General features: G+C 43.3%; 1 protein-coding gene across 1 annotated transcript in view; it reads left to right on the top strand.

The window, feature by feature from the left end:
- kat2a (K(lysine) acetyltransferase 2A) overlaps positions 1-25,667 on the top strand; it is a 63,259-nt gene that overhangs the window by 23,927 nt on the left and 13,665 nt on the right. Inside the window, 7 exon segments of the mRNA XM_051918836.1 lie at positions 391-527; positions 6,293-6,501; positions 6,605-6,731; positions 6,823-6,933; positions 14,200-14,343; positions 16,524-16,638; positions 24,413-24,449. Coding sequence (XP_051774796.1) covers positions 391-527; positions 6,293-6,501; positions 6,605-6,731; positions 6,823-6,933; positions 14,200-14,343; positions 16,524-16,638; positions 24,413-24,449 — 880 coding nt within the window.

The raw sequence follows: 25,667 nt of genomic DNA, 5'->3' as shown, positions 1-25,667 counted from the left end.
CTGCAGAAAATTCATGTCAGCAGCCCCATTAGAGGTACTGAGAAAAAACGTTGACGCCTTCAATACTTACATTCCCTGCTGTATGTCCATCCAGCTGTCAAAACCTTTTTCATTCAGTTTGATAAAATTGAGATTCATCAAGTTTTCAATTAATATACAATTAATTTTGATTACAAATTTTAATTGTGCAATTAATTGAGATTAAATTTACCAGTTGAACAAAAGCCCCAAAAATAACCAAGCGTGATGACCTGTGTCTCTTCCTTGATAGCAGTGGTAGTAGGAAGAAGAGAAAGCACGGCCAGCATTACCTTTGGGTCTCGTCGTATTCTTTGTTTATTGCCATTTATTGCCATTTCAGTTTTTTTTTTCTTTATTTTTATTTTTAAGGTGAAAAAAGAAAATTGCAGGAATCTTTGACCCTGGAGGATGCCAAAAGAATTCGTGTACTCGGAGATATCCCAATGGAGTTGGTGGACGAAGTCTTAATGACCATTACTGACCCTGCTGCAATGTTGGGTCCAGAGGTTTGTGAAATTGCTGCCTGTTGTGAGAGTAGAAAATATGAAAAAGCAAGCGCTGCAGTGCTGAAGCTGTCGTTTCACTCCGTATTTAATTCAGTTTGTTCTTCTCCCACCCCGTTCTTGGTGGTCAGCATCAATGCAGTGAAACTTTTTACAAATCTGTAGTACTGGATGGGGTGTTGGGCAGGGCCATGGGGTCCAGCAGCTGTGGGGCATCTGTTGGTGAAGAGAGATTCACTGATCTTGACTTTGCTAACGATGCTGTCCACTTCACGGAGTCAATGGAGGCTCTGATCGGGGCTCTCGAGAGACTGAGTGAGGGGTCTGAGGGTCCTGATAAAAACCAACATCCAGGCCTTTAATGACCTCTTAAGCACGGCCATCAGCAGTGTGTCTGTCTGTGGAGAGAGTGTTGATCCTCATTGAGAGGTTTACTTACCTCAGCAGTGACATTCATGTCTCTGGTGACTCTTCCTATTAAGTCAGTAGACGGAATTGGGAGAGCATGGGTGGGGTCATGAGGTCACTGCAAAGGGGTCTGTGGCACTCCTGATATCTGCAAAAGGATGAAGGTCCAAGTCTTTAGAGTCCTGGTGCTTCCTGTTTGTGAGACATGGACACTATCCAGTGACCTGAGACGAAGACTGGATACTTTTGGTACTGTGTGTCTTCGGAGAGAGAGTCCTTGGGTGCCACCAGTTTTGACTTTGTACATAAAAATATGAAAACTTTCAAAAATAAACTCAGACTGAAACATACCAGATGACTTCTTCAGATTTGAATATTAAAATATTATTGCAGTCACCCTGTGCAGTCCGAGTATCTTCCACCCACCATTTGAAACCCTTGATAACAGCTGGTCTCCCTACTCCAAGCTTAAATGCTAGAAGTAGGATGGCTTTATACTGCTAACCTGAATCCATTTCTGGAGTCCTATATTCTGTGCTCAAGCCTGGTGGCCCCTGTGCTGTGGAAGGCAGGACGCTTGACCAGTGAATGAGGGAGAGAGGCAGATCTTCAGTTCAAAAACTCAGTCCCACTTGTGTTTCCTAGTTATGATGTGTGCTGATTTTAACTGTATTTAGCAAAAACAAAATGCATGTTTTGCATGTTGTGATCCAGCAGCTGGACAACTGACATGTGGGATATATAACACGAGTGATGTGAGATTACTTTTTTTCCCATGGACGTTTTTGATACTGTTTACCATTGTATATCGTTTTTTTTTTATCTTCATTCTCCATTAAAAAAAAATAATTTTCCCCAGTTACCTCTATGAACTACATTCTGTTAGTAACATAAAAAAGAACCATTTCTGGATGGAGTAATTTCTTTAAGCTGGTGTGCATGTTTAAAGTCAGCAATGTGAAACTTAGGAAAGGACAAAGCCGCGTGTTATCCCTTTGTTTGCTGGGCATTGGCGTGAAGGGAAAAAGAAGCCACTTCATTTTCATCTGTTCACACCCGTGAGGTAAATACAGAAAGCTTCCAGACCCCGTCAATTTCTGCACACTTTATTGGTTTGTAGATTTCATTTAAAATAGATACGTTTGCCATTTTTGCCCATCAAGCTGCCCCCGATATCCCATAATGACAAAGTGAAGGCATGAATTCAGATTCGTTTTCAAATTTTTTCAAATTAAAAAGTGATAGCTTACATTCGTAGAAGTACAGTGGTACCTTGAGATATGAGTGCCCCAACGTACAAGTTTTTTAAGATACGTGCCGTCACCAGGTCGATTTTATTTGTCTTGAGTTACGAGCCAAAATTCTAAATACGAGCCATCAAAGAGCTTGTCGCCGCACATTCCGAGGAACTGATGACGGAGGAGTTGACAGAACTACAGACGCGGCAACATATGGAGGTTCTGCAGGAGATCGGTATCGCAGAGGAGGTTGTCTCTTAAAGTGAGATAAAGGAAGTGTTTGCAATGTGGGAAAAAGTTTTGAACTTTTAAAGAAAAGAAACACCCTGAAAAAGTTACAACTGATCGTGCAGCGGCGCTATTTAATGACTCTCGCCTAACTCATTTCAGAAACATTCTAAAGGGGAGGACTAAACAAAGCTCCTTGGACAGGTTTCTATTGAAACGCCTTGAGAATGAAAGTGAGGAAAACGTGGCAAAAAAGAGAAGAAAATTAAGTTAAGCAAAAGTGAAAGAAAAAAAACATTACAATACACTAATCGGGTTTGCCAACATCTGTTTATTTCTTGAGAATCTGTTTTATGTATTAGGTTTTATTTTGTTTGTATACAATATTTGTTCATTAAAAATACATTTTTCTTATGTTGAAAACATTTAACAAAAAATTGGGGTGGTTTTTTGGGGGCTGGCATGAATTAATCTCATTTCAATTAATTTCAATGGGGAAAATTGATTTGAGATAGGAGCATTTTGACTTACGAGCTCGGTCACGGAACGAATTAAACTCGTATCTGAAGGTACCGCTGTATTCAGACTCATTGTTACACTCAGGTACATCCTGTTTACTCCAGTTCTACTTGATGTGTCTAGATCTTGATTGGAGCCCACCTGTGGCAAACTGAATTGACCGGGCATCACTCAGAAAGGCACACATGTACCCGTGTGTAGAAGCTGCTACAGTTCACAGTGAATGTCGGGTCAAAAACCAAGGCCTTCGTACCTACTATTGAGTCTGTGTGAGTAGCAGAGCATTAAGCATCATTTTAAAGATTGAAAGACACTCGTGTGCACAACAATTCTGCTGCTATCTGCCAAAACGGTCATGAATTTTTATTTATACCGTTAAGTACATTTTTACCCTAGACTTACTCCTACTACAGTAAAACCTTCAATTATCCATCAGGGGTCAGGACCAAAGCTGTGAAGGATAAGAGAAACGACAGATAACAGAATAGCTACTTTAAAAATGATATACAGTAGCTTAGTTTAGGAAATAGTCATATTTATTTACAAAATATAGTATTAACAAAATGAATTCATATAATATTGTAAAAACCAGTGTAATAAACAAACACAACTCGGAGGTACTGGAGTTTTCCATGTTTTACTTGGAGTCGCATTCCTATACTCCTTTATCTGGGTTACGGAGCTCCCCTCCAAAACAATAAAAGAAAGCTTTCCTTACCAATCAGTTTATCTCCTGCCACTCATGTTCTGTCTTTCTCTATACCACAAACACTCCTGCTTATCATCTCCTGACTCCCTACTCGAACTTTACTTCCGCCGCACATTCCTTTTCCTCCTCACTTCTCCTGTCAATCATCTCCTAAGAGGTGTGTCCTCCCCTTACAGAGCAGAAGCCCCTCCCTCAGTCCCAGCACTTGCAGCATTCATTCCACCCTTTCTGCTTCCCAACAGTGCATCACAAGCTGTCTGCAATCAAAAATAATCCATCCATCCATTATCCAACCTGCTGAATCCGAACACAGGGTCACGGGGGTCTGCTGCAGCCAATCCCAGCCAACACAGGGCACAAGGCAGGAACCAATCCCGGACAGGGTGCCAACCCACACACTAGGGCCAATTTAGAATCGCCAATCCACCTAACCAGCATGTCTTTGGACTGTGGGAGGAAACCAAAGCGCCCGGAGGAAACCCATGCAGACACGGGGAGAACATGCAAACTCCACGCAGGGAGGACCCGGGAAGCGAACCCAGGTCCTCAGGTCTCCCAACTGCGAGGCAGCAGTGCTACCCACTGCGCCACCGTGCCGCCCTCAAAAATAATCTTCTTCTATAATACGCTACCGCGGCTGTTCGTTTGTCTCTCCAGGATTTTAAATCACCTGTAGCTTGCAAACCGTTTGACCTATTGACCTGAAATTTGGTACACTTATACTACGTGACCTCTACTATCCGCTTTCAGGGTGATGATTGACCTCCAAGGTTATTCCTCTTTATTTTTATTTTATTTTATTTTAGAATCAACTCTCGGCTGTGTGGCGCATGCGTAGGGGCACCGTTCTCATTCCCTAGTACCTTCGCCGTCACTTCCCCTCTCTCTTCATATCTTAAGTCTTCAATCTGCCTCAAGAATGATTTAAGTGCCAGCTTAAGGGAAAAATTAAGGAAAATGTACTAAGTAATTGCAACACAAACACTGACTTAATCAGTTTTAACATGAAAAGATGCCGACGAAAGAAGAGAAGAAGCAGACCTCTAGGGTGGAGAGAAGAGGAGCTGCTCAGGAAGCAGCAAGCGCATCAACCTCTGAGCAAACGAATGGTAAACGTATGGAGAAAGAGCAGGAAAAAAACTAGGAATGTTCAAGTCAAGCCTATTCACTGCAGGCTATCGTGCAGTATGCCGTTACTGGTATAACAGAATTTAAAAAGAAAATTAAAATGCAGAAGAACATGAACATTAATACAGAATAGCATTACTGTCCGTGGTTTCCATTTTCAACACGTTTTTCAATTTTGTCGGCATCGTGCTTTATGTCGTTCACTGTTGTTCTTCCTACTCTGTAGATTGAAGCAATAATAATAATAATTTGTATTTATATAGCGCTTTTCTCACTACTCAAAGCGCTCAGCAATTGCAGGTTAAGGGCCTTGCTCAAGGGCCCAACAGAGCAGAGTCCCTACTGGCATTTACGGGATTCGAACCGGCAACCTTCCGATTTCCAGTGCAGATCCCTAGCCTCAGAGCCACCACTCCGCCGTACTTGAAGTACTTTCACCGCTTCACAAAGGTTTTAATAATTTAAATTTTTTGTGATAATTCCAACACCACATGCGTACGTTTATCATCCATTAAAGTGGATAGTAGATTAATTGTAACAAAAGAGAAAGCTACAAAATGCTTTTAAAACAAAGTACATAACTGATACTGTGATTTCGCTGGTGAAGAACACTCCATGCTAGCTCAGGGGAGAGTTGTTCCAGTGTGCACAGCTCGCAGCGTACCGCAGAGCTCTAAGGATAGTTAGGTGCTGGTGAATGCAATGATCCCCCCAAACGTTTACGGAGAATTCCTGTATATGTATCCACATTCCATGGTTGCCGATAAAGTCAGAAGTGCTATTGATTAAGACCCAGCTGGCCACTTGATCTTCCCCAGTGTAGCGCAGTGTGCAGGGGTGTCAAACTCCAGGCCTGGGGGGCCGCAGTGGCTGCAGGTTTTCATTCTAACCATCTTCTTCTTTAGTGATCAATTTTCACTGCTAATTAACTCCTTTTCCCTTCATTTTAATAGCCCTGTTTTTAAGGATTCAGTCCTCTGAATTGATTCATTTCTTCATGAAATGGCAGCCAAACAGAAATGAGATGTGAAACAAGTCAACAGATGAGCAGCTAAACTGGGATTTCAAACTCCAACCAATTTCACTTCAACCAATCCATTAATGAGAAGCTTATTCTAGCTGTTAATTAAGCCCATTATTTAATTCCATGGCATGTTGCTGCTCTCATTCTGCCACAGCAGACATTTTCAAAACTGTTGATTTTCTGTTCATCAAAATGTTTTGGTGACCTGAGAGATCAGCCTTACTGAGACCTTCACTTTTCTTTATTCTCAGATATTGTGTGATGGGCACAGGTGAGCTGGTCATGTGGCGGCTCGTTTTGTTTCTCATTGTTGTTTGGCTGCTACTTATAAAAAGAGACAACTAAGGGGCCTGAGTCAAGTTAATTTAAACTAAAGCAAAAGAAGTTTAATTAGCAGTAAACACTGGTCAATAATGAATAAGATGGTTAGAATGAAAACCTGCAGCCACTGCGGCCCTCCAGGCTTGGAGTTCGACACCTGTGCTCTAATGTCTTGGATTTGTTATTTTTTCAGACAAGCTTGCTATCTGCAAATGCTGCACGGGATGAAACTGCCAGACTAGAAGAACGAAGAGGCATCATTGAATTTCATGTCATTGGGAACTCTCTGTCTCAGAAGTCGAACAAAAAGATCTTGATGTGGCTTGTCGGCCTGCAGAACGTCTTCTCGCACCAACTTCCCAGAATGCCCAAGGAGTACATCACCAGGCTGGTTTTTGACCCGTGAGTACAACATAAGCAGGATTAGGACCATCACAGAACTCCTGCTCCAGATGTTGCCACTGTGTGGCTACTTTCTCAGAATAACTTTGGATGCTCTTTGCAGGAAGCACAAGACATTGGCTCTGATTAAAGATGGCCGGGTGATTGGCGGGATATGCTTCCGGATGTTTCCTTCACAGGGCTTTACCGAGATAGTCTTCTGTGCAGTAACTTCAAACGAACAGGTCAAGGTGAGTCATTTTGGATGCAGTGTCGAGAGTGCCGGTGGGATGCGGTGCTCCAAGTGGGGTGTTCATGATGTGCCTTTACTTTTGGTTGCAGGGCTATGGCACACATCTCATGAACCATTTGAAGGAGTACCACATCAAGCACAACATTCTGTACTTTCTTACCTATGCAGATGAGTATGCCATTGGGTACTTCAAGAAGCAGGTACGTACCCAATGGGTCATGCCCATTTTTATGCAATAGGGGATTACGCCTATGTATTTTCCAAATCCATTTCATTCAATGTATGGTTTCAGGGGAACCATAATCTGACTACCCAGGCCTGAACAAAGTTAAAAAAATAATAAATCATACATTGTTGTGGGAGTTGTGGTATTGTATGAGGAAGTCGGGAGTGGCAGAGAAGTACGTAAGAGTTGTACAGGATATGTATGAGGGAAGTGTGACAGGGATCGGCCCTGAGCCCTTTATTTGCAATGGTGATGAACAGGTTGACAGACAAGATTAGACAGGAGTCCCCGTGGACTGTGATGTTTGTGGATGACATTGTGATCTGTAGCAATAGTAGGGAGCAGGTTGAGGAGACCCTGGAGAGGTGGAGATCTGCTCTAGAAAGCAGAGGAATAAAGGTCAGTAGGACCACCACGACAGAATACATGTGTGTGAATGAGAGGGAGGTCCATGGAATGGTGAGGATGCAGGGAGTAGAGCTGGCGAAGGTGGATGAGTTTAAATACTTGGGATCAACAGTACAGAGTAATGGGGAGTGTGGAAGAGAAGTGAAAAAGAGAGTGTAGGCAGGGTGGAATGGGTGGAGAAGAGTGTCAGGAGTGATTTGTGACAGACATATATCCGCAAGAGTGAAAGGGAAGGTCTACAAGACGGTAGTGAGACTAGCTATGTTATATGGGCTGGAGACGGTGGCACTGACCAGAAAGTAGGAGACAGAGCTGGAGGTGGCAGAGTTAAAGATGTTAAGATTGGCATTGGGTGTGACGAGGATGGACAGGATTAGAAATGAGGACATTAGAGGGTCAAGTTGGGAGACAAAGTCAGAGAGGCGAGATTGCATTGGTTTGGACATGTGAAGAGGAGAGATGCTGAGTATATTGGGAGAAGGGTACTAAGGATAGAGCTGCCAGGTAAGAGGAACAGAGGAAGGCCTAAGAGAAGGTTTATGGATGTGGTGAGAGAGGACATGCAGGTGATGGGGGTGACAGAACAAGATGCAGAGGACAGAAGATGATCCGCTGTAGCGACCCCTAATGGGAACATCTGAAAGAAGAAGATAAATACGACCACACCATTTAAAGAAACTAAGTTCTCTGACTTCTAACAATGACCTGGACAACAGCAAAAAGCTGTCACCATATACTGTGCCTTGCCAAAGAATTCAGACCCTTGAACAACTGCCAATTTTTTTTTCCGGATACCAAACCCTACACTTAAAATTTGTTCTGTAGGATATTTTGGTGCATGGGGTAGAAAAGGTAGGCAAAGTTTTATTTCTGTTACAGTCCCTCTCTAATAGCACTGGAACAGCAAGGCCAATTCATTTGTTTTTGCTGTGCACTGAAGACGTGTGTGTGAGATCAAAAAATGAATACGAGAAGAAAGATCGGAGTTCCAGCTTTTATTCCCTGGTATTTACATCTAGATATGTTAAACAACATAGAACAGGGAAAAAAGTATTGGAACAGAATGTTTTCAACTAAATTAAAGTCAAAAATACTTAATTTTTGGTTGAATATCCTTTGCTCGCAGTAAGCGCATCAAGAGTACGACCCACAGACTCCACCAGATTTCTTATTTCTTCATTGGTTGCGGCTTTCCCGGCTTTTACCACAGCCTCTTTTAGTTGTTGTCTGTTTTGCGGGATTTCCTTCCTTCGTCAGTCTTCTCTTCAAGGGGTGAAATGCATGTTCAGCTGGGTTAAGCTCTGGTGAGTGACTTGGTCAGTCCGAAAGCTTCCACTGATCCCCCTGATGATGTCCTTTGCTGAGGTGGCAGTGTGTTTTGGATCGTTGTCTTTCTACATAATAAAGTCACTCCTGGTTACTTTGGATGCATTTCTCCGTAAATTGGCAGGCAAGATGTTTCTGTAGACTTCCGAGTTCATTCTGCTACAGTACTACCGTCATGAGTTACTTCATCAGTAAAAATGACTGAGCCTGTTCCAAACACAGCCATGCAAGCCTGAGCCATGACGTAAGCTCCACCATTCTTCACAGATGAAGCTTTTATGTTTAGGATCAGGAGGAGATCCCCTCTATCTCCATTCTTTGGCGTCCCTCGGGGGTCAGAGCTGGGGATACTGCAATTGATTGAAAGTTTTAAAATTGTGAAGGGAGCTAGTACAGTGGATCCCATTACTTTAAAATAAAGTCCCAGAGAACCCTGGGTACACAGCTGGAAACTTGTTAAGGACGAATTATGGATTAACGTTACAAAGTTTTCCTTAATGCAAAGAACCATAGAAATGCGGAATTAATTGCCAAGTATCTCGACTTGAAAATCCTTTGGATAGAATTGGATGGCAAGCTTTGTTGTGAGCTGTATAGCCTGTTCTTGCCGAAGTTGTTCTAATGTTCTAAAGACCTGTTGCTTGCCAACATGACTGACGGCAAAGGCTTTATGAATAATCTCTTATTTTTAATGAATGAGAACAGGAAATGAAACACAGTCAAGAAGCCATTCCGTCCCAGAAACCAAAAAGCAAAATGATTGGCCATCAAAAATTAGAATGCTAATCAAAATCAAGGATCCTAATTCCAAAAAAAGTTTGTTAACCAGAAGGAGTTTAAATGGCAAAAGTCTTGCAACAAATGATATTTTTCTCCGAATTGCAGACGAATTGGGAATGCACGTGCTGACCTTTATACCTGCCCGCTAGTTAAATCGCACAATGTGAACTCCCAGGAGGTTATGGGAAAGAATGCTGTGGTAACTGGTGACATGACACTGGAAAAAATTACAGCCCACAGTAACGATCAAAATGGTGTCGTGTTAAGACATTAAAAAAGTACAACTGTTTGAGGACAGCTGTTATACAGAATTGAATTATTTGTGTCAGAAAAAAACATGGATGGATTGCTACCCTCCATCGAGGAATTCCCTTCAAAAATACCAGATGCCAATCACAAACACCGTGTTCATGATCCCATGGATAGGAGCTGTCCCCAGAGTAAAGTACCAGTCACTGTTGTCATACAGGCCTAAAAACAACAAAACTCCTGAATACAGTGGAACCTCGGTTCACGACCATAATTCGTTCCAAACCTCTGGTCGTAAACCGAATTGGTCGTGAACCGAAGCAATTTCCCCCATAGGGTTGTATGTAAATACAATTAATCCGTTCCAGACCTTACGAACTGTATGTAAATATATTTTTTAAAATATTTTTAAGCACAAATATAGTTAATTAGGGCGGCACGGTGGCGCAGTGGGTAGCGCTGCTGCCTCGCAGTTGGGAGATCTGGGGACCTGGGTTCGATTCCCAGGTCCTCCCTGCGTGGAGTTTGCATGTTCTCCCCGTGTCTGCGTGGGTTTCCTCCGGGCGCTCCGGTTTCCTCCCACAGTCCAAAGACATGCAGGTTAGGTGGATTGGCGATTCTAAATTGGCCCTAGTGTGTGCTTGGTGTGTGGGTGTGTTTGTGTGTGTCCTGTGGTGGGTTGGCACCCTGCCCAGGATTGGTTCCTGCCTTGTGCCCTGTGTTGGCTGGGATTGGCTCCAGCAGACCCCCCGTGACCCTGTGTTTGGATTCAGCGGGTTGGAAAATGGATGGATGGATGGATATAGTTAATTACACCATAGAATGCACAGTGTAATAGTAAACTAATGTAAAAACATTGAATAACACTGACAAACACCCAGGCTCCCTGCTCAGCTGCATGTACAGGCTCGCTCTCAGCTGTACGCGCTCTCTCTCATCAGCACACGAGCCTGCCTGCTCTCTCTCTCTCTCTTACATTGCAGCAGTTCACATCTGACCGAGAACAATGCAACACGTGCGGAAATCATCAGCGCGGAAACTGGCTTGTTCGTATACCGAGTGTGTGGTCGTGAACCGAGGCAAAAGTTTGCCAAACTTTTTGGTCGTAAACCGAGTTGTACGTGTATCGAGGCGTTCGTGAACCGAGGTTCCACTGTACTACCAAGACGACCTGAGGCCTACCCTCCCACAAAGGCCTGAGGCTTAAAAATTGCTAAGAAAGAGAGGGGCAACCGGCAAACCCCTGGCTCAAAGTACAAATGAACCTATTTATTATTTATTGAATATTGAAAAGAATTCAACACAGAAATAAAATAAAAGATACAAAATTTTTAAAAAAATGCCCAAATAAGTCTATTTAAAAATAACAAAACTACAGTAATCCCTCGCTACTTCGCGGTTCACTTTTCACGGATTAACGACTTCGCGGGTTTTTAAATACAAGTGATTGCCCGCCTATCGCGGAAGTTATGTTCCAGACCCATCAGCAACAGGAGAAAATCTGCGATATAGAAAGACCATATAAATAAACATTTTTATAGTTTAAGCCTTAAAATACCCATCCCACATGCTTTAAACACATGTAAACTTATAAAACACACTTTGTTAACACATATGATATGTGGATGTCGGGCTAAGGATATGAGTAACATCTCACTATTATAAAACATTTTAACTTCACCAAGACAAGACAGTGAGACAGGAAATTATTGACAGGCAGAGCGACAAGCAGCACAAAGCCAGCACAAAGTCCACTTCTCCTTAGCATTCATTCAGCTCCCCACCCCCTTGACAATGCGAACTGCGCCACCGGGGTGGGGGGTTCAGCCCTCACACACCCACTCCTCCTCCTTCCGAACGCGCAGAGCGACAAGCAGGCATTTTGGCAGAAGCAGCACAAAGTCAGTTCAGCTGCCCCCCTTCACAAAGCGAGTGCAGACACATCGACGTCTGATCGCTGCGTGCAGTGTGCAGTGTTGGTCTGCGGTGTTTAAGAATGTAGAAAGTGTTTAAGAGCATAGGAAGTGTTTATAAGAGTGTGGGAAAAGTTAACAAGGGAGTGAGAAAGGTTTATAAGAGTGTGGGAAGGGTTTATAAAGCCTTAAAATATGTATAAATAATAAAATAAATACAGTAATCCCTCGCTATATCGCGCTTCGCCTTTCGCGGCTTCACTCCATCGCGGATTTTATATGTAAGCATATTTAAATATATATCGCGGATTTTTCGCTGCTTCGCGGGTTTCTGTGGACAATGGGTCTTTTAATTTCTGGTACATGCTTCCTCAGTTGGTTTGCCCAGTTGATTTCATACAAGGGACGCTATTGGCAGATGGCTGAGAAGCTACCCAACTTACTTTTCTTTCTCTCTGTCTTGCGCTGACTATCTGTGCTCCTGACGTAGGGGGTGTGAGCAGGGGGGCTGTTCGCACACCTAGACGATACGGACGCTCGTCTAAAAATGCTGAAAGATTATCTTCACGTTGCTACCTTCTGTGTGCAGCTTTTAAGTATGCTGCACGGTGCTTCGCATACTCAAAAGCTCAAAGGGCACGTATTGATTTTTTTATCTGTCTCTCTCTATCTCTCTCTAACTCTCTCTCTCTCTCTCTCTCCCTGCTCCTGACGGAGGGGGTGTGAGCTGCCTCCTTCAACAGCTTTGTGCCGCGGTGCTTCGCATACTTACAAGCCAAACAGCCCTATTGAATTGTTTGCTCCTTTGAAGAGGAAGATATGTTTGCATTCTTTTAATTGTGAGACTGAACTGTCATCTCTGTCTTGTCATGGAGCACAGTTTAAACTTTTGAAAAAGAGACAAATGTTTGTTTGCAGTGTTTGAATAACGTTCCTGTCTCTCTACAACCTCCTGTGTTATTGTGCAAATCTGTGACCCAAGCATGACAATATAAAAATAACCTTATAAACATATGGTTTCTACTTCGCGGATTTTCTTATTTCGCGGGTGGCTCTGGAACGCAACCCCCGCGATGGAGGAGGGATTACTGTATAGGTTGCTACTTCGCGTATTTTCATCTATCGCGGGGGGCTCTGGAACGTAACCCCCGCGATAGGTGAGGGATTACTGTAAATGATAATTTCTGAAATTAACAAAGGAAAAAGTTCACCAAATGTACCAAAACAAGTTCAGAAAACATAAGCGAGACTGTCCAGTTCACAATCGCGCTTCACTGTTGCTGACATCACTCTGCTTCATGTATACATGAGTTAGGTTTGGTTGACTGCTCAAGTGCAACAAATGGAGGAAAAACTGGAGAGAGGTGCTTTAAGCAGAAATTCAGAAGCCAATCTAATGTACCACCTAGCTATAGCGCCATATTGGTTATGGTCTGCTGCCGAGATTTCTCTACTTTAGTTATACTGATCTCCATCCCTGCAATATTGAATCACAGAACTTTATATATGCACCAACAGTATAAGTGTCTTTAAGATTTTTAGCACATCTCAGACAATGTAGGAGAAGCACTTGTGCCATTCCGCTACTCACTTCCTGCACCAGTTCTGTGTTTTCTGTATGGCTGCTGTTTTCTTGTTTCAGTTTCTGCTTGTGTGTAGGTAGTAAGTGAACAACACCGTGGTCAGTCGCACCCAGGGCTCTTCTTTGATGGGATATGCAGGTAGCCACAACATTTGTCTAGTATCACCATTCACATATTGATAATAATATGGCATTATCGATTCCAGCTTTTATAGATTGAAATTACCCATCATGAGCTTGAAGGTGCCCTGTGATTTTTAGTTTTCAGCTTGTGGACAGTTTCAAAATCATTTCAGCTGCAGCTCCCACATTAGCATGCTGCGGTACGTAAACTGCTGTAACAAAAGTTTGATTAAACTCACAGGGTAGATTGTATGGACAGAGTCCTACACGTGGTAGCTCAGTACTCAGAGTGCAGATGCTCTTTTGCACCACCTTTTATTAATGTATAGGCAGACTCTGCTTACCAGAAGCTGAGCTCCTGTCTTGCTCTTCACATACAAATACGTCTATTTCAATTTTTGCATCCGAGTTGGCGTTCTTAAACCAGGTCTCGGAGCTTTACGGTATCCAGTTTTTTTTCTGCCAAGACTCTGCGTGGCCCACATTGATTGTAGGCAATGGTGGTTTACAGCTTCTCCTTCTCAGTTGTACACAAAGTGCACCCCTCCTTCTTCCTATTTGGTGTTTTGGGGCTTTTAATTCAACCAGGATGGTAGCAGTGCATCTGGTGTCATTCTGTGTTTCTCACAACCAGTGTCCTGATTCTGTTCATTCTGCAGTTTTCACTTGTACTTCTTTAAGGTGTCAACCATGAGGTAAAACGGGCAAAGTCTTTTAAAGAATTGATAAGTAGAAAGCTATTGTGGTTTGTGCTGGTTTCTCTTTAAAAGGTGGTCATCAGTAAAAAAAAAAAAAAGAAAAATTATAAGTGGTCTGAAGTGAAGTAAATGAACAACAACAGCTGTGCTTCTGTTCACAGGGCTTTTCTAAAGACATCAAAGTCCCCAAAAGTCGCTACTTGGGTTATATTAAGGATTACGAAGGGGCCACACTCATGGAATGTGAGCTGAACCCCAGGATACCCTACACTGAGCTATCGCACATCATCAAGAAGCAGAAGGAGGTAAGGTGGCTCACCAGCAGAGCACATGGCAGGGCCGTCTTAACGCATGGGCACACTGGGCAGTTGCCCGAGGCCCCCCATTGCTAAACTATGTATGTTGTGACTTGCTGAGTGGTCGTGTAGGTAAGGACCCCAGTGTACTGCTTTGCCTTGCCTTATAATGCTGTTAAGACGGCCTTGGCACTTGGGGGCCTGTGAAATGCAAACCTGGTAAAGGAGTGTGGAGTCCCATCATTGGGTCTATTGAATGTTCATCACTCTGAAACTTGAATGCCTGTTAATTATCCCATTTTGTTTAGAGCAGGGGTGTCCAACTCTGATCCTGGAGGGCCGCAGTGGCTGCAGGTTTTCATTCTAACCCTTTTCCTAATCAGTGACCGGTTTTCACTGCTAATTCACTCACTTGCCCTTTGTTTTAATAGCCCTGTTTTTAAGGATTCAGTGCTCTGACTTGATTCATTTCTTCATTAAATGACAGCTAAACAGAAATGAGATGTGAAACGAGCTAACAGATGTGGCATGGTAGTGTGCCACACCTGATCCACGTCCTCGTAATATATAGTAGAAGCGCAAGACGGATAAGGGGTGAGAAAATAGGAAAGAACGGGAATGGAAGTTAAGGGAGAAGAAGGCAGCAGGAAGGAGAAAGCCGGTGTGTGAGCGAGCGAGAGCAGGCTTGTTGAAGGTTGAATGCAGCTGGTAGGAGAGTCCTGGAAGGAGTGTTTGGCCAACTCTCAGTGGGCGGGGTCAGATTGAAGTGGTCGCTCCAGCTGAGCAGTTTTGAGGAGCTGGAGTGACCGGCAGAGGAGGTGACTTGCCATTGAAGGGAGCAGCAGTCGAGGAGGCTTTGGGCCCCAGCGTGAGCGCCCTGGCCACTGGGGAGGGAACTCAAGTCTCGGTCCAGCTGGAGCCTTACGTAGCCAGGGATCGGAACGCTACCAGACCAGAATAGAAGGGAGCTGCATTTGCTGGTAGGGCAACTCCCCTGTTGCAAGGGAGCCGCCGTAGAAAGAAGAAAGCACTGGAGTTTTAAGACAAGACTGTTCCAGCCATTGTTTTAACCTCGTTTTAAAAAGGCTTTGCAATATCTCACTAAAGTGTGTACACCTCTCACATTTTTGTAAATATTTTATTATATATTTTCATGGGACAACACTGACAATATGACACTTTGATACAATGTAAAGTAGTCTGTGTACAGCTTGTATAACAGTGTAAATTTGCTGTCCCCTCAAAATAACTCAACACACAGCCATTAATGTCTAAACCGCTGGCAACAAAAGTGAGTACACCACTAAGTGAAAAATCTCCAGATCGTGCCCAAAGGGTCAATATTTTATGTGGCCACCATTATTTTCCAACACTGCCTTAACTCTCTTGGGCATGGAGTTCACTAGAGCTTCACAGGTTGCCACTGGAACTCTTCCTCTTCCACTCCTCCATTACGACACCACGGAGCTGGTGGATGTTAGAGACCTGGAGCTCCTCCACCTTCCGTTTGAGGATGCCCAACAGGTGCTCAATAAGGTTTAGGTCTGGAGACATGCTTATCATGTTGGAATATTGCCCTGCCACCCAGTTTCAGAAGGGATATCACAGTACATGTTGGCATTCATGGTTCCCTCAATGAACTGTAGAACCCCAGTGCCGGCAGCACTCATGCAGCCCCAAACCATGACACTCCTCCCACCACCATGCTTGACAGTAGGCACTTGTCTTTGTACTCCTCACCTGGTTGCCGCCACACACACTTGAGACACCATCTGAACCAACTAAGTTTATCTTGGTCTCATCAGACCACAGGACATGGTTCCAGTAATCCATGTCCTTAGTCTGCTTGTCTTCAGCAAACTGTTTGCAGGCTTTCTTGTGCATCATCTTTATGAGAGGCTTCCTTCTGGGATGACAGGTAGTGTGGTCATGGACGCCCATCACACGGCCATTAAAAAAATTATTTGTTCCGCATCATCCTGTCGAATGTTTTTTTTTTTCTGACAACTGCAGTTTTTCCACAGTGAGTCAGAGGTTGGACTTGAGCTGTCAGCCTTGTGACGTCCATTACCTTAACTGCTATTCCACAATGCCTCCCAACAGACCCCTCAATCTACCTGGACAAATGCTGCACAGGGATTCACAGATTTTTATTTATTTATTTTTTAATTTGTTGTCTCTCTTTATAGATCATCAAAAAGCTTATCGAGAGGAAGCAAAGTCAGATTCGAAAGGTGTACCCGGGATTGACGTGCTTCAAGGAAGGTGTGCGGCAGATTCCCGTGGAGAGCATACCTGGCATAAGTGAGTGTTCGGCATTCGGTGTCCCGGTGAAGGTGGTTCAGGTCATAAGGGGCAGCAATTGGGGGCTTGTCTGTTATACTTGGACCACCTTTGACAAAGGACCCCACTATGTCTTCCAATTATGGATGGAGTCCTAGAGTGAGAATTAGATAACGAAAGAAAAGTGGTGGAGAGGGGGGATCATTTGGTAATGAACCAGGAGACCTTAGGCTGAGAGGTGGCAGCAGTGGGGAGGGCACCCTCCTTAATGGATAGGTGACCTGTTTAAGGACTTGGGAGGGTCACTAAAGGGAGCTCTTGGAGTTCCAGATGCTGCTGCTGATGACCCCAGAAACAAACAAACAAACAATTCTCAGGACTTTGAAGCCCCTGCTGCCAGTGTCAAGTTAGAAGTGTGTTACAGGAGCTCAACTGGTGGGAGGAACAGAGGCCAGAAGTGGTAAAAGAGAAGAGTTTATTCGTGCTTAAAGGTGACTAAGTCCACTAGTCACCCCAGCCAAGAGCCAATGATGCAGACCCTGGGGGCAGCCAAGGTTGAATTTCTCTTAATTTCCTACATTAATTTTTTTTATTTCTTCATGGTCCATTCCCTTATGTCTCATAGTATTGTTGATAACCCCCCCCCCTTTTTTTTTTTTAATAAACTTTGGCTATGTTTAAGGAATTTTGTGTTTCCCGAAGGCTCAAATGCACCCTCTGTTTTATCCAGTTCTTTCACGCCTGTGGTTCATACTGAACTAAAGGCTTTAAAGCAGGTGTGTCGAACTCGGACCCTGAAGGGCCGCAGTAACTGCAGGTTTTCATTTCTGAATAACCAGTTACTGGTGCTAATTTAATAGACTGATTCTGCCTTTTTTTTATTATAATTGCCTTGATTCATTTTTTTTTTTTTGCTTTTTTTTTGGCTTCCAAACAATAGAGATATAAAGCGAGCCAAAAGATATCCAGCTACTCGAGGGGTCTTTAGACTGTTGTGGAGGACCACCGTATTCACTCCAACCCAACTCCTGTGTAGCTGTTATACTGAAACCCATTATTGAGCATGATGACTGCCACAGTGAAAACTGGCATCGGAAATAAAGTGACTAATGTAAAATCAGGGTGTCGTTTTAATATGCTGATCAAATGCATTTTGTTGTTGAGTAAAAGTCACAATAATTTCTTTTCCTTTAAAACAATAAAATCAGTAACACTGTAGTTTGCGTACTGCAAAAAAGCATCTATTACTTATTTACTATTATCTATCCAAGACCATAACAAACCCTTCTGTGGGTCTTCATTACACTTACAAAGCATCAGTAAAGTGTTGAGTCATCTCTGGAATGTGACCGACTAACAAAATGTCACACTGGAGTGCTCTGAGGTGGCTTAACTGAAGACACATTTAGTATAAAACCTGTAAATCCTTCATATTAGCAAGTCATTTTACCACCAGGTCAATATGTCGCACTGCACAGAGATGGATAACCTGTCTACTGATATTTAATAAGGGTTATAAAGATGAAAACAAGATACTCTAAGGTCTTGTTACTTAAAATTAAATGAGTAATAGATGCATTTTTGCAGTACCTAAACTCAAGTATTTCCAAAAAATCTATTTGACTTGCCTTGCAGTTGGTTCCTGGAACAGTAAATTCTTTGTGCACACCAGCTACACAATAATGGCTTTGTGCACTCCAGCTGCGTGATCGCTTGGCTGCGTCTAACAAGTTAGGTCTTGCATAATTAGTGAAGTAAATGTTACCCAAATTCTTCTTCGTCTTTCAGCTGCTCCCATTAGGGGTTGCCACAACGGATCATCTTATTCTGTATCTTCCTGTCCTTGTCATCTTGCTGTGTCACCCCCCATCACCTGCATGTCCTCTCTCACCACATCCATAAACCTTCTCTTAGGCCTTCCTCTGTTCCCCTTACCTGGCAGCTCTATCCTTAGTACCTTTCTCCCAATATACCCAGCATCTCTCCTCTGCACATGTCCAAACAAACGCAATCTCGCCTCTCTGACTTTGTCTCCCAACCGTCCAACCTGAGCTGACCCTCTAATGTCAATCCTCCTCACACCCAATGCAAATCTTTAACTCTGCCACCTCCAGCTCTGTCTCCAGCTTTCTGGTCAGTGCCACCGTCTCCAACCCATATAACATAGCTGGTCTCACTACTGTCCTGTAGACCTTCCCTTTCACTCTTGCTGATATCTGTCTGTCACAAATCACTCCTGACGCTCTTCTCCACCCTGCCTGCACTCTCTTCTTCACTTCTCTTCCACAATTCCCATTACTCTGTATTGTTGATCCCAAGTATTTAAACTCATCCACCTTCGCCAACTCCACTCCCTGCATCCTCACCATTCCACTGACCTCCCTCTCATTCACACACATGTACTCTGTTGTGGTGGTCCTACTGACCTTCATTCCTCTCCTCTCTAGAGCAGATCTCCTCCTGTCTGGGGGTCTCCTTGACCTGCTCCCTACTTTCACTACAGATCACAGTGTCATCAGCAAACATCATCCTCACCACTCCACTGACCTCCCTCTCATTCACACACATGTATTCCGTCGTGGTGGTCCTACTGACCTTCATTTCTCTCCTCTCAAGAGCACATCTCCACCTCTCCAGGGTCTCCTCGACCTGCTTCCTATTCTCACTACAGATCACAGTGTCATCAGCACACATCATAGTCCACGGGGACTCCTGTCTAATCTCATCTGTCAACCTGTCCATCACCATTGCAAATAAGAAAGGGCTCAGCGCCAATCCCTGATGTTATTCCTCCTCCACATTGAATGCATCTGTCACTCCTGCCGTAGACGTTATCCAAATTATGGCTGAGGAAAAAAAAGACTAATTGAGAGAAGAACAATATATCAGCATGGCTCGTAGAATATTGCACTTTCAGACGCCCACTATCCTCTTTTTACATGCATTACCCACAAATATGCGGCAATTTGGTGCTACAGCCCCGATGACCATTTATAAGATAACTTGTAGGTAGCTGTCTGTCTATAGAAGAAGAGAAATTTGACAAATGAGAAAAACGCCATTCAACCCATTAAGCCTGTTTGTTTAGCTAATAGCTAAGCTGTCCCAGTATCCCACCTAGGTGGTACTTCTTAGAGGTATCAGGATGAGGTCGTCTTCAGCTCCATGTCTCGGTAGTTTGTTGCAGATTCTCACAACTCTTTGTAGAAGGAAATGTTTCCCAGCTTCAGTTTTAAATGTATGTCCCCATAATTTCCACTGGTGACCTCGAGTATGTGATTCACCGAAAGAATTCTGTTGGAACTGCTTTATCGGTACCTTTGAGGATTTGAAATACCCGGATTAGGTCCGCACGCCATCTCCTCTGCTCTACAGTTGCTTACTACGAGTTCATTCGTATTTAGCAGTCAGTGTGTTTAATTCTCCAGCTTTGATAAACTGTTTTGCTCTGCACCCTCCCCCACCTATCGTCTAAAGTTTTAGATTCGTCAAAAATTTAGATTTTCCAGTTTTCCGTGGATTTCAACATTTTAAGATCTGGTGATACCAAAAAAAACATCATCTCGACGACAGGTGTGGGTCACAGTTTCTTGAGGACAGTTTAGAGCTAAAACAGCGAGACGGAAAAAATTCCAAACTCGAAACTTAAGCCTGTTGTGATGATGTGCTGATTCATTTTTGAGCCAAATCGTGTAAGAGGAGGAATCATTCTAGAGCAGGGGTGTCCAACTCCGGTCCTGGTGGGCCGCAGTGGCTGCAGGTTTTCATTCTAACCATCTTCTGAATTAGTGAGCTGTTTTTATCTGCTGATTTAACTTGTTTTACCTTCATTTTAATTGACGTGACTCAGATCCCTTAGTTGTTTCTTCTTCCTTAATTAGTAGCCAAACAATAATGAGACACAAAACAAGCCACCTCATGACTGGATCACCTGAAAATAAAGAAAGGTGAAGGTCTCGGTCATGTTGGTCTGCTCAGGTCACCAAAACATCTTGACGGTGGTCTTAGAAAAAACAGAAAATCAACAGCCTGCTGTGGCAGAACAAGAGCAGCAACAAGTCCTGATATTCAATAATTAGCAGCAAGAATTGGCTTCTCATTAAGAAATTGGTTTGAATTTGACGTTCCAGTTTAGCTGGTCATCTGTCGGCTCATCTCACATCTCATTTCTGTTTGGCTGCCATTTAATGAAGAAACGAATCAATTCAGAGGCCTGAATCCTTAAAAACAGGGCTATGAAAATGAAGGGAAAAGGAGTTAATTAGCAGTGAAAACTGATCACTGATTAGGAAAAGAGTGAGAATGACAACCTGCAGCCACTGCGGCCCACCAGGACTGGAGTTGGACACCCCTACTCTAGAGGAGCCCTCAAATACTGTAATTCTGCAATTAATTTTGAATTCTTCCTGTCAATTGCTATCATAATGACCTAATTTATGATCAGAAAGATCAGCATCAGAGCATTAAATAATTATTGAAATGTTAGAGAATACTTCGGGTAACTGGGTTCCTGGGGTGCAGAGCCTACTGATGCTTACGTCCAACTTTGTTTTCTTTCTTTCTTTCATTTGATATACTTTATTAATCCCTGAGGGAAAATGGCATGTTAGTGTTCTCATTCTGTCACCCCAGTCATTCCCAAAACTTCCAAAGATTTGCTTTTTTTCTGGCATCGCCACCCAAATGCCTTGCAGATGACATCAGGTCAATATTTCTTAGACCTTTGCATTGAAAAGAACAAATATTTTACTGAAATAGAATAAAGACGCTGGTGCAGATGGGATCTCAGTTAGCTTGGTCATCTCTTGGCTCGCTTTACACCTCATTATTGTTTGGCTTGTATGGCTGAAGAAAAATACAAGACAATCAAAGTGCAAGTCAATTAACCCTTTCGGCCCTGGATTTACTGTTTTTATGGGGAAAAATTATTTTGTGAGAGATTCTACCTTTTGGGGTGTTTTAGAAAGCTCAAAAAAATGAAAAAACTAATAATGATCACTATTATTATACAATAGCTGCTGAATACTTCGATCTTCTTGACGAAATAAAATTGAAAGTGGTGCGCAAAGTCTGGAAGCGTCTATATTCACATTTCCGTTTTTCGTGGACTGTATGCCAGTCTCTCCAGTCTGCGCTAATAGTAGCACGCCTGGTTCCAATAGCTGCAAATATACCTGAGCTTTACAAAAACGTCTGCATTTACAGTACTGTGCAAAAGTTTTAGGCAGGTGTGAAAAAATGCTGTAAACAAAGAATGCTTTCAAAAATGGAAGTGTTAATTATTTATTTTCAATCAATCAACAAAATGCAGTGAATGAACAAAAGAGAAATCTAAATCAAATCAATATTTGGTGTGACCACCCTTTGCCTTCAAAACAGCATCAATTCTTCTAGGTACACTTGTACACAGTTTTTGAAGGAACTCGGCTGGTAGGTTGTTCCAAACATCTTGGAGAACTAACCCCAGATCTTCTGTGGATGTAGGCTTCCTCACATCCTTCTGTCTCTTCATGTAATCCCAGACACACTCGATGATGTTGAGATCAGGGCGCTGTGGGGGCCATACCATCACTTCCAGGACTTCTTGTTCTTCTTTACGCTGAAGATAGTTCTTAATGACTTTGGCTGTATGTTTGGGGTCATTGTCCTGCTGCAGAATAAATTTGAGGGCCAATCATACGCCTCCCTGATGTTATTTCATGATGGATAAGTATCTGCCTGTATTTCTCAGCATTGAGAACACCATTAATCCTGACCAAATCTCCAACTCCATTTGCAGAAATGCAGCCCCAAACGTTCAAGGAACCTCCACCATGCTTCACTGTTGCCTGCAGACACTCATTATTGTACCGCTCTCCAGCCCTTCGATGAACAAACTGCCTTCTGCTACAGCCAAATATTTCAAATTTTGACTCATCAGTCCAGAGCACCTGCTGCCATTTTTCTGCACCCCAGTTCCTATGTTTTCGTGCATACTTGAGTCGCTTGGCCTTGTTTCCACATCGGAGGTATGGCTGTTTGGCTGCAACTCTTCCATGAAGACCACTTCTGGCCAGACTTCTCCGGACAGTAGATGGGTGTACCTGGGTCCCACTGGTTTCTGCCAGTTCTGAGCTGATGGCACTGCTGGACATCTTCCAATTTCGAAGGGTAATAAGTCTTGATGTGTCTTTCATCTGCTGCTCTACGATCCTCAATGTTGCCCGTTTCTTTGTGCTTCTTCAAAAGAGCTTGAACAGCACATCTTGAAACCCCAGTCTGCTTTGAAATCTTTGTCTGGGAGAGACCTTGCTGATGCAGTAGAACTACCTTGTGTCTTGTTGCTGTGCTCAATCTTGTCATGACATGAAACTGTCTTCCACAACCTCACCTTAGTAGCAGAGTTTGGCTGTTCCTCACCCAGTTTTAAGCCTCCTACACAGCTGTTTCTGTTTCAGTTAATGACTGTGTTTCAACCTATGTGTGACATTGATGATCATTAGCACCTGTTTGGTAGGATTGGTTGATCAGACACCTGACTAGAATCCTACAAAATCCCTGACTTTGTGCAAGTGGACCTATAAGAATTGATGCTGGTTTGAAGGCAAACGGTAGTAACACCAAATATTGATTTGATTTCGATTTCTCTTTTGTTCGCTCACTTTGCATTTTGTAAATTGATAACAATAAACAATCATTATTTATATTTCTGAAAGCATTCTGTGTTTACAGCATTTTTTCTCACCTGCCTAAAACTTTTGCACAGTACTGTATATGTACAGTGGAATCTCTGGTCACGACCGTAATTCGTTCCAAAACTCCGGTCGCAACCCGATTTGGTCGTGACCCGAAGTAATTTCTCCCATAGGATTATATGTAAATACAAGTAATTCGTTCCGGACCGTACAAGCTGTATGTAAATATATATACGCTCGCTCGCGCTCTGTCTCTCTCGCACTCGCACTCTCTCTTTTGCGCTTGCTCACTGCACAGGGAATACACAGGGAGAGACTGAACACGTGTGGAAATCATCGGCACATACAAACCGGAAGGGAAGCTGGCTTGTTCATCACCCAAGTGTGTGGTCATGAACAGATGCAAAAGTTTGGCGAACTTTTTGGTCGTAATCCGATTTGTACGTGTTCAGAGACGTTCGTGAACCGAGGTTCCACTGTACTAGCAATAGGATGTTGTGGCTGAAAGGGTTAAAATCGAGGCGCCAGAATGTTCCGTTAGCAGTAGGAATTGGTCACTAATGGAGAATGTGGCTGAAAGAAATCCTGCAGGAGCCGAATGGGACACCCTCTGTTCTTCAAATGTGAGCTGAAACTGGTGTACCAACCTGTACCCCGAGTGTGGCCTATCATTGCAGCAAGTCTTTCATACTTAACTCGCTTTATGTTTTCCATTTACCAGCACTGTGCCTGAACTGAATGTCTCCGTTCTGCAGTGTCTTGAGCTCCTTAAAGAACAAGTTGGGCTTTTTTCAGCTCAAAGGGATTTCTTCACCGTCATGGTATAGATTAGTTTGCCACAAGAACTTTCATTCTAATGTAAACCATATTTTATACATTTTTAAAAATAACTTGCCTGCCGTTACTTTTCATAATGGAGCTAATGGGCCCATTGTGGGGTGGGGAGCCATTAAACTTAACCACATACGTCCACTTTAATTTCGATTTTTCCTTTAAGGAGTCCAGCTATGTGGTCAGATAGTAATGCTGGACGTGTAGCACCCCACTGTGGTCTTAAAAATGTTTAATGGGGAGGGTGGAATGTTTAAAAACTCATTAATACTGCCTTGTTCTCTTTGTAGGAGAAACCGGATGGAAACTCAGCGGAAAGGAGAAGGGGTGAGTCCTCAAAGGCCATACTTGACTATCTTCACATATCCTTTATTTCAATTCCGGGGGGGGGGGGGGGGCTTCTCAGAGGTTTACGGGGTCTTCACTGTCTTCTGTACAGAGCACATTCTTAACTGCATGTGACAGATTGCCACTCTCTGGTGAGTGGAACCTGCCTTACTTCCAAACCTCCGACTTCTTTACCTGAAAAGCATCAGAACATATTTGTCATAAACAGACTCAACAGAAGGGAGGACATTTATGTTGTTATTTCACTCATTGTCACCTCCTGTCCCCAATTCCATCTCTGTGAGATCTTGATTTTATCCGATTTCTCTTTACAGTCTCCACCAGCTCTATGAGCTTTCGAGGTTGTCTTGTATGAGCAGTGCCGCCTTCAGCTCCTGCTCCAGCATTTCAATAGGATTCAGGTTGGGGTTTTGGCTTGGCCATTCCAGAACATTCCAGGACTCCTCCTCTTAACCCTTTGAACCCGGCGCACCATATATACCCGAAAGGCCAGTTTACCGGCCTGCCCATCTACTGTCATTACCTGTCGGGCCGCTATACTGGCCAGTGCTATATTATTGCCTACGTCGCGCACACCTCTGACGCCACTTAGTTTTGCCAATCCAGAAATAAAATTGCTTTTGTTTTTTTGAGTGTGGGTTTATAAGGCCAAAGTGAAAACGTTTTATCGGTAAATTCAGCATGGTTTTGATTGCTTTATCATGCCGAAACGTAACAATCAGTCAAGCAAAGCAAACAAGGCAGTTGGTAGTACTGCAGCAACCAAATATGTCAGCGATGCGAGCGTTTTGCGCTACGATGCCAAGGAATTCAAGCACATGCCGGTCTCGTGCCCTGCTTGTGGTGAAGGCTTACAATTCCGACGTGGGTAGCACTGACAAGAACGACCAACTGACCAAGGTTACAAAGATGCAGACACCTCTACAAGTGGCCAAGACGAGGAAATCATTCTACTTAATTTCAATTCGGCAAAAGCTAATTTTAAGTAATTCTGCATGTTGTTGTTTTACAAAAAAACTCCAATCGTGCAGTGGGTTCATAAACTTACAGGGCTGTAAGTGTAAGGTGTAGGGCAGTCCCTTACTGACTGAGTAGCCCCCCCCCCCCCCTTATTTAAAATGCCTTACCTGTACCATCTCCATATTTAACTAGCCTCTGGCAGGAGGCATCCTCTTTAAACCCTCTCCAAGGGTCTGT

The sequence above is a fragment of the Erpetoichthys calabaricus genome, chromosome 14, assembly GCF_900747795.2.
Source record: "Erpetoichthys calabaricus chromosome 14, fErpCal1.3, whole genome shotgun sequence".
In the NCBI taxonomy this organism is placed as follows: Eukaryota; Metazoa; Chordata; class Cladistia; order Polypteriformes; family Polypteridae; genus Erpetoichthys; species Erpetoichthys calabaricus.
This window is presented reverse-complemented; position numbering and strand designations above follow the sequence as displayed.